This window comes from Fukomys damarensis, unplaced genomic scaffold, assembly GCF_012274545.1.
Source record: "Fukomys damarensis isolate Sample0158 unplaced genomic scaffold, DMR_v1.0_HiC HiC_scaffold_13, whole genome shotgun sequence".
NCBI classification, from domain to species: domain Eukaryota; kingdom Metazoa; phylum Chordata; class Mammalia; order Rodentia; family Bathyergidae; genus Fukomys; species Fukomys damarensis.
Window position 1 is genome coordinate 11112296 of NW_022900925.1, and position 9333 is coordinate 11121628.

Below are 9333 nucleotides of genomic sequence, written 5' to 3' on the forward strand. Positions count from 1 at the left end.
CAGGGGTTTAGCTTAGTGGTTCTGCTACCTGCCTTGCAAGTTCAAGGTCCCGAGTTTGATCCTTTGCAAGGCAGGCAGCAGAAACACTGAGCCAAATCCCCAGCCCACCCAAATGTTTTTAACAAAAAAGGAAGAACATTATAGAAGATATGTTCAATTTCGCCTGTTTTTACTGATTTCCTATATGAACTGATGGGCATTAGGGAGAAACCAAAGTCATTGGATTTGATACACACCTATGGAATAGTGAGAGCTTGAAATAGATGAAAGGCTTCCTAGAGAAACATGGGTCTTAGAATGGGGCGTTAATTTAGTTAATAAACGTTTTGAATTAAAAAAGAAATGCAGAACTCTTAAGCATATATCCCCTGAGTTTTGACTCACATCTGGCAGTCTTACAATCTGAAAGTGACCATGGGAGCCAATAAACATTTGCCTGAGATTTTAACTAAGACAGCAGGAAAGAGTAGTTCATTGAGCTTCAAAGGACAGCAGAGGAGAGGGACTGGAAAGGAGAGCAAAGGAGAAAAGGGTCCACATCCCACCACCCTGCCTGTTCAAGGTTATGATTACTTTGTACAGTGAATCCCTATATGGAGAGGAAGTACTCAGCCAGCATTGGCTCCTGTTACTATTGTGATTGCTATTATTCTTAGTATCTTCAGCTGCCTGGCAATCCTTTATCTTTTTTTTTTTTATTAGTCAGAGCTCTGTAGGAGAAGAGTGAATGGTAGAATCTAGGCACCACATGTAAGCTAACTGTTCTAACACTTCTGAAACTGAAACTATAAATGAAAAACAAAGACAGAGAGAGAAAATAATGAAGAGTGTATTTGTGAAAGTGAACCATCCCAGGGAGATGGCATGTTGCCTATCCAGTAGCTCTTCTCTCCTTCTTCAATGACAAAACACACTTCCATCCAGAAAGGTGAAAATTGTCCAGTTTTCGTTTCCCCACCTGTCCTACATCTGTGTCCTGTTATCTGCCCTGCCCATCACAGGCGCTGAGGGCAGAATGGTTTCAAGGCTCTGCTCCTTACATTCTGGTATAACACTCCTTGGGCACTATGGTTCAGCAGGTCCTAGAGGTAGCTCAGGTCACCCATCTAGAAGGTACAGATGGTAAAACATGGTGACACATGCACATTGCCATCTCCACAGGTGTGCAAAGTGCACAGGCTATAGGAGTGTGGCCACCTACACCTCAGTTTCAAAGGATGCTTCAGACAGCCTCGAGGTCCAGGCAGACAACTGCCTCAGGGTGAGCCACCACCGCATACCCTCACTAGGGCAAGGCCCAGCACCACCATTGGGACAGGGCCACCCCTATGACTCCAGAATGCTACAGCCACCACTGAGCATATCTAGCCTAGGAGATATGTGGACAAAAGACTCAATCCTGTAAAAGATGCAGAATAGAATGTACCCAGTAAAGTCACAGAGGCAGTGTTTCTAGAGCCCTGAGGACCTGATTTCAACCCAAGCATGTCTGCAAGGCAGGACATCGAGTCAAAGATTCTCTAGCCTAAGATTTAATCTTTTGTCCTGCCGAGTTTTGGGTTACTTGGGACCTGTCATTCCTCCCTCCTTCTCTTCACCCCTCCTTCCTTGCTGCTTAGAACACCCTAATCCATACATACAATTTATAACATTTATTATTGGTAATAACCAGTACATTTTCTGAAAACAATCTTGTTTGTTTTTCAAAGAAGATCCAACTATAACTATTATAAAGGAAACTGAAAGTGAGACACATTGGCACATGCCTATAATTTCAGCTACTCAGGGAGGTTGAGGCAGGAGGACTGCAAATTTGGGGACGGCCAGAGTAACTTAGCAAGACCCTGCCTTAAAATAAAAAGGGCTTGGGCTGTAGGGTACTTACCTAGCGTGTGTGAGGCCCTGGATTTAATCCCCAATTTTACACAAACACACACACACACACACGCACACACGGCAAAAACCTCAGAGTCTTCTGATTGATGGCAACACTTTTCTTTTCTTTCTTTCTTTTTTTTTTTTGTACCAGGGATTGAATTTAGGACCTTGTACTTGCAAGGTAGGTGGTGGCACCACTGAGCCAAATCCCCGACACTGATGGCAACAGTTTTCAAAACTGCTCAAGTGGCAAAATAGGAGTTGTTTCAAAGTAATGATTTTCAGTATCTATAAGTTTTCAATATCATCATTGCTATTTTCAGGCTCAAAATAACTTAGGAAGGAAATGGTTTTATTTTTAGCTTTTTTGGAGAAAGGGTTTCACTGTGCAGTTCAGGCTGCCTCTAACTACTGGTGATCCTCCTGTCTCAGTCACCAGAGTGCTGAGATTATAGGTGTGGGCCATTATGCCTGGCTATTTTTAGCTTTTAAAAAATTAGTGTGTATATAGCTAATTGGGGTCACCTAGAGAGTTACACAAAAGACATGTGAAATCTTGATATATTTAAGTCTATCATCCAAAATGGAACAATTTACTTGGCAGAACACATGGATTCATTATGTGTTCCCAGGATAAAGTCTCAAATTACAAATTCCCGATGGGGGGGGATTGGGTGTGATGGTGGTCATAGTAGTCAAACTGATTGGTAAATTTTTCAATTAATATTTAATATCCAATAAATATTTATTGAGTGCCAAAGTCTGTGCTGGATACTGGGAATATAGCAATAAGCTGACAAATTCTACCTCAAAGGAGTCCCCAGATTAGAAAGGAGGATGAAAAGTAACTAGGCAGTCATGATGCAAAGGGAAAAAATTTTTTTATGGGGATCATGTACAGAGATCTGTAAAAGCCCAGGGGAGTTTGTTCATCCAATTCAATTATTATTGAATATATTTATTGAGCATCAATGATGTGCTCCTAGGAACAGGGAAAACAATGGGGGAAATGACACAGTCTCTAGGTTTGTGTTGTTTTCTATCAAGTAGAAGAGAGGAATAAGTGAGCAGATGGTTATAGTTGCTAATTCTATCACAGGAGGGCACCTAAGAGGGCTGCTGACCTGAATTTGGGATGGAAAGAAGAGGGTACCTACAATGAGATGAGAAGGTGGAAAGGTAGGGAAGAATATTCCATATATCAGGGACAATGCTTTGCACCAGCACAGGAGCAAGAGCTTTTCCATGGCGAAGTCATTTCAAATGGCCAGAGGCAAAAACGAGGCAGAAAAGTAGGTTGCATAGTGAAGGAAGAAGGAATTGGCAAATGATAACCATAACCAGAGCCTGACACATCTCATAAACCATGTTGAGGAGTTTGAACTTTTTCTGAGATTAATAGGCAAAGAGCAGATTTCATCAAGAAAATGATCTCCAAAGTTCACCTCAGAAAATCACTGGCTGTCCTTTGGCAAGTGATGTGGAGGGTGAGGTGCCGTAGGCAGGAGTCCACTTAGGGTGCTGATCACGTTCTCCTGGCAACGGCTGGCAATGGCCTGACCTCAGAACTCTGAGGGAGATCTGGGAGTGGATTGGTGAGCTGCTTGGGAGGCATAGTCAACAGGTATTGGGGAGCACTGGGTGTGGGGTGGATAATTAATTTCTTATGGCGTAAGTTGAATTTGAGAGTCCTGTGGGGTGGCTAGATGAGATGTCCTGGAAGCAGCCCAGTCTGGAACTGGAGAGAGAAGTTTCAGCTGGAGTCTCTGATTTGGACCATTGAGCCCAGGGGCATGGGTGAGATTCCCCCAGGAGTATTTAGAGAGCAATGAGAACAGGGACAGGGAAAGAACTCTAAGGAAGGTCAGCTCCCAGAGACTGAGCACTAGTGAAAACTATGGATGGGGTTGTTAAGTTCCCTGAGGTCCCACTTTTTGGGGGGCACGGGGGAATCAAACTGGGGTCCTTGTGCTTGCGAGGCAGGAACCACTGAGCTAAATCTCCAGCCCTGTGAGCTCCCATCTTGAATGTACAACTGTTTAATGACACTGACCCCTGATTTTTCCTGGGGGGACCCTGCTTTCCTGTAGTCCTCTAGTTCACCTATTGCAATATGACACCTCTCCTGTAAACCAGAGGATAACTTTGTCTTTGTTGATTGATACAGTGCCACCTGAAAGCACAAGGCAAAAACATAGATAAGAACTTGATTCTCTGGAGCCAGGTTAATATAAGGGTACTGGAGTTTGGCTTGTGTATAGATGCAGTGGATTAATAAGAACGAGAAGCTTTCCTGCCCTGACAAACTCACCAAGTGACAAGTGGTCACTTGTGCACAAGAATGCTCGGCTGTAACTGCCACTCAGCCTTTCCATATAGAGGTATCGGGGTAGGGTGGGGGGACAAAAGAGAGTCAGATTGGCAAGGACTCAACTGGGGATGGGAGCTGGGAGGCTCTGCATAATCCAACACTAAGATTAATTATCATTTACAACCCCACAAACCAAGTGAATGAAAGTGGAGTGTTGAGAAATGAGTCGTTTCTCACGGGTTTGAGTGTGGAGCACAGTGGTCCACCCCATGGAAACTTCACCAACTGAAGAACCACAGGGGCTGACCCCTTAGTCCTGGGGGCTGAGCGTTGGTGTCTTTCCTCTTTTGCTGCAACCATCCGATCACTGAAACGTCTTTATCAAGGTTCAGGAAGTACTTATCTCACAAAGCTTCACAAAATTACCACTGGCTTTCAGGAGCGGACACTTTCTGAAGGCCAACCATTCTTGATACTTCTAATATAAGTTGTGTGAACTCTCTTCAGCATGCCAAAATGAAGAAATGCTTACTTTAGAATTAAGGTTTTGAGTATTTCCAGGGATTTCAACATCATCATAGTCATTTTCAGGCTCAATGTAGTTCAAAGTGGAAACAGTTTTCTTGTTTGTAGCTTTATTCACCAAAGAGTATGTAGCTGGGATTTCCTGTGGGGCTAGAACACACACCAAAAAACTCCTTACATGCAAAGCTTTTGTGTGATCATACATTTTTGATCAAGTGGTTTGGCATGATTTTTATGGTTTTTTTGTTTTATTTTGTTTTTTTTTGTGGTACTGGGGATCAAACTTGGGTCCTTGGACTTGCGAGGCAGGTGGCAGCACCACTGAGCTAAATCCCTGGCCATTTTTATGGATTTTGATGATTGTTTTACTTCCTAGTGGGCCAGATTCCCATTTTACAGAGAAAGGCCACGGGTCTCAAGATCACCCAATGGACTAAGTGACAAATATTTGTCAGATATCTTAACGCCCACGTGTCTGCCTCTGTCTACGCTGCCTGGAAACCATGAAGCAAATACTTGGAAAAGAAGCAGACCAGAGCCAGATGAGTACTGTTGTGTCTACAGATGCTGCTTCTTCCTTCCTCAGCTCAAATGCATGAGGAAATACTATGTGAGGACATTGCAAGAAGGAAACAAGTGAGGAAGAGAGCTCTCACCACAAACCAAATTGGCCAGCACCCTGATCTCAGACTTCCAGCCCCCAGAACTGTAAGAAAACAGTTTTTCTAATGTTTAAGACACCCAGCCTATGATATTTTTGTTATTGTAGCCTGGCTGGCCAAGTCACCTAGATAAATTTGTTATCCTATCCTGAATGAGACTACTATCAGCAAAATGTACTTACGGGAATTGCCTTGAGAAAATGAGCCCCTGGGTGGCAGAGGGGGTAATGGACTTGGTGACTGTACGTTCCTGGAGAAGAGAGAGAGAGAGAGAGAGAGAGAGAGAGTAAGTATTTGGGCTGGCTTGCTGTCAGCAGATTCACAAGAAAACATCAAGGAAAGTGAATGGGTTAAACATTCAAATCTTAGTCCCTACCAATTGAAAGCATTTCTTTTCCTATTAGATCCTGCATCACATATGTAACTGCCAACATAAAGAGACTATTTCCTCTTGCTCAGGGAATGGCTGAAATTGGGGGCAAGAAGTTGAAGCATTCTAATTCAGAGCATGGAACACACCCTCTGTGTTCACCTGAGCTGGATTAGGAGAGGGAGCTGTGTACCAGGTATATTTTTCAGCTTGCAAAATAGATATATCCCTGAAGTAGAACATAAACACACTCAAGATAGTAATATCTTGCTGAAATGTTTAGGTATGTTCACCAAAAGACATGTACTAAGATGTTCAGAGCAGCACTATTCATAATAATCCTGCTATAATGGATGTTGGCTGTCCCCCAAAGGGCTATGTGTTAAAGGCCTAGTCCCCAGCTTGGGTGCTACTCGAAACTTTAGGAGATGAGACCTGGTGGGAAGTCTTCAGGTCACTGAGATCATGTTATCCAAGGGGCTCATGGACCCTGCTCTCCTGCTCTTTCTTTTTGTTTCTCTCTGGCCAGGAAGTGAGTACTTCTGCTCTGTTCTACACTGTCCACCATGATGCACTGCCTCACTATAGGCCCAAAAGCAACTGGGCCAACTCAGCATGGACTGGAACTTCCAAAGTTGTGAACCAAAATAATTCTTTTATCTTTATCAGCTGATTTGCAGGTATTTGTTACAGTAACAGAAACTGACTAATACAAGCCCCAAACGGCATGACTTATGTTAGCCTGGGTTCTCCCGAGAAACAGAATCACCACACTACCTGAATGCTCACCAGCAGAATAGCAGATAAACTAATCATGACCTACGCCCGCAGTGGAATATGCCGTAGCAATGATATGGTCTCTGATTGATGCCTTTTTTGTTGTTTCTCTGGGACTTTAGGGGACCTTAGGGGATACTGATATCCATTTGCCCCTTGGAGGGGCCGAAGACTTAATAGCCAAAGATCAGTCACATGGACATTCTAGGCCCACATGAGTAGCCCTTGGTGAAGCCTTGACTCCAACAGTCAGGCGAGCTTCTCTGGTTGGCAGTGCTTCCCATGTGTCATCACAAACTGTTGCTGAGAGAATTAATGGTATCTGTGGGACCGTGAGGGAGGACAAATGATGGTTCGTGTCTGGGTTCACCAAGACTTCACCCTCTGTTCTTTTTTCTTTGTTGATTTCAGCCTGTATCCTTTGGTCATAGTAAGTTGTAACCATGAATGTAATAACTTTTGGGTTCCCTGAGTTTCTCTAGGGAGCTAGCAAGCCTAAGGTTGGCCTTCAGGATCCCCAACACAGGTAGAATCATAAAGCCCTAAATAGATCACACAAAAGTAAAGCAAATGCTAATATTTTCACTCAGCACAATAGCTTTTGGAGGACTATACTTTTAAAAAACTTAAGACATAGACTGACAGTGGGCCCAGAACACAGAGCTTGGCCTGTGACTTCTGTCAAAGTGACGAGGGGCATTGGTGAGCAGAGAGGCCCAGATAGTGCCCCACACCCACAACATCCTGCGACCTCTGTCCTTAAGTGGGAAGGCTTGGCATATACATTTTTCCAGCTCCACAGGAAATGTGGGCATCTCAGTCACACAGGAACAGTGGTGTGGAGGTGGGGATAGAAATAGGTGGTTCTTAAAATTAAGTAGTAGAAAAATTTTCCCTACTTACTCATACATCTTTTCTTCTTCTCTTTGGTTTTGTTTCAAGGGCTTGGCAATTTTCCATTTCTTGCCTGGGAGAGAAAACCATATTCATTTAGGATGAAGTAGCAAAAATTATGGATGTAGAGTTTAGAAGTCCTCAGAAACCAAGTAGTCCCAGACATTTGGAATAAGAACGCCCAGAGGGAACATACATAGGAAAACAGAGCTCACAGATGATAGAGCTGGCATCTGAACCCAGGCCATTTGACCACAGGGTGTAGGCATTAACTCACTGAGAGCAGCAACCATGTGGGTTGTGTTTCTTCATTGCCTAGGACTATGCCCAGTGTTTGGTGGGCACTAAAAAATGTAGGTATGTGAATAGCTAAAAGTGGTTAGGAGAAAATGAGATAAAGATTCAGAAGAGCATGAAGGGAGGGCATGGGTGTGGGGAAAAAATGAGAACCAAGACCTGTCATGTAAAGGTACAGGATCCCAATAATGAATGTAACTGTACTGTATACCTAAAAAGTACCAATAAACTCGATGAGAAAAAAAAAAAAAGATTCAGAAGAGCAGATTGCAAATTGTGATGTGTTGGACATAATCATTATTATTAATTATAATCTGCTTGCTTTTTATGGGTGACTTATGATAAAAGAAGTTAAATGTGATTTTTGTTTAGGGTCATACTTTTGTCCATATCTCAACATAAAATTTTTAAAAAGCAAATGGAGGGGCCAGGGATTTAGCTCAGTAGCACAAGGTCCCAAGTTTGATCCCTGGTACAGGAAAGAAAGAAAGAAAGAAAGAAAGAAAGAAAGAAAGAAAGAAAGCAAGCAAGCAAGCAAGCAAGCAAATGGATATAGGGCTATAGGGGTCAATAATATAGTTTTTTTGTTTGGTACTGGGTATAGAACTCAGGACCTCGTACTTGCGAAGCAGGCAGCAGCACTGCTGAGCTAAAATAACCACCCACACCTACCTCTCCCTGCCCAGGTGCGATGGTCATTACCTTGTTTAAACTTCCATCTGTAGACACAGCACAAGAGGAAGCCTAGGACCAAGGAGACAACAATGATGGCCGCAGCTAAGATGATCCAGAAATAATTTCTAAACCAACTCATTGCAATGGAATCCTAGAGAATGGAAACAGAAAAAGGAGGCATGAACAAAACATATCTGGAGTGGTGGTAAGGCCTGTTATCTACCATGTTGTGTAGAGATATGGGCATCTGCATATGATCAATCAGGCTCCTGTTCATAGTCACACCCTATGGATTAGCAGGTAGGGGACCCTGCAAGTTGCTAAACTTTCTCAGATCCTCAGCGTCTCCATCTGTAAGGTGGAAATGACACTGTTTACAATATCACAGGGGTTTGGAAGGATTAGAGACAAGATATAGATATATGAAGGCCCTGGTTCTATCCCTAGTAACACATACATGCACACATGCACATATGCACACACATGTCCCAAGTTCCCCACATTCTAAGACCAGAGAAACTGCCTTTTTGTCACCTCCTTCTCCATGGACTGCTGAGAGAGGCCTTTCCACAGAACTGAGGAGAGCATGTCTTCTTGGGAGAGTGAAGCTGAGAGAGGGAGCTCAAAAGAAACACATTCCGTTTCCAGCTAGTTACCCTTTAGGACATATGCTAGTTTGAGGGCTGAGGCGCAAGCACAAGGTCCTGAGTTCAATCCCTGGTACCAAACAAATAAAATATGTAGTCTTATAGTTCTGGATGTTAGAAGTCCATGTAACTCTTACCCGTAAGGCTAAAATTAAAGTTTCGGCAAGACTGTATCCCATGGGAAAATTGATCTTCTTGTCTTTTAGGGTTCTATAGGCTTGCTGCCTTTCCCCCATCTTTTTTTTTTCCTGGACCAGGAATTGAACTCAGGGCCTTGTGCTTTTTTTTTTTTTTTTT

At 43.2% G+C, this 9333-nt stretch overlaps 1 protein-coding gene across 1 annotated transcript; it reads right to left on the reverse strand.

Moving 5' to 3' along the window:
* Positions 1–2836: 2836 nt before the first annotated feature.
* Scimp (SLP adaptor and CSK interacting membrane protein) lies at positions 2837–8534 on the reverse strand. Its single transcript, XM_010605845.2, has 6 exons — positions 8417–8534; positions 7427–7490; positions 5559–5626; positions 4722–4864; positions 3932–4051; positions 2837–2860 (listed from the first exon to the last, which is right to left on the reverse strand). The coding sequence occupies exons 1-6, from the start codon at positions 8526–8528 to the stop codon at positions 2837–2839; spliced, it is 531 nt and encodes a 176-aa protein (XP_010604147.1). The 5' UTR covers positions 8529–8534.
* Positions 8535–9333: the final 799 nt, after the last annotated feature.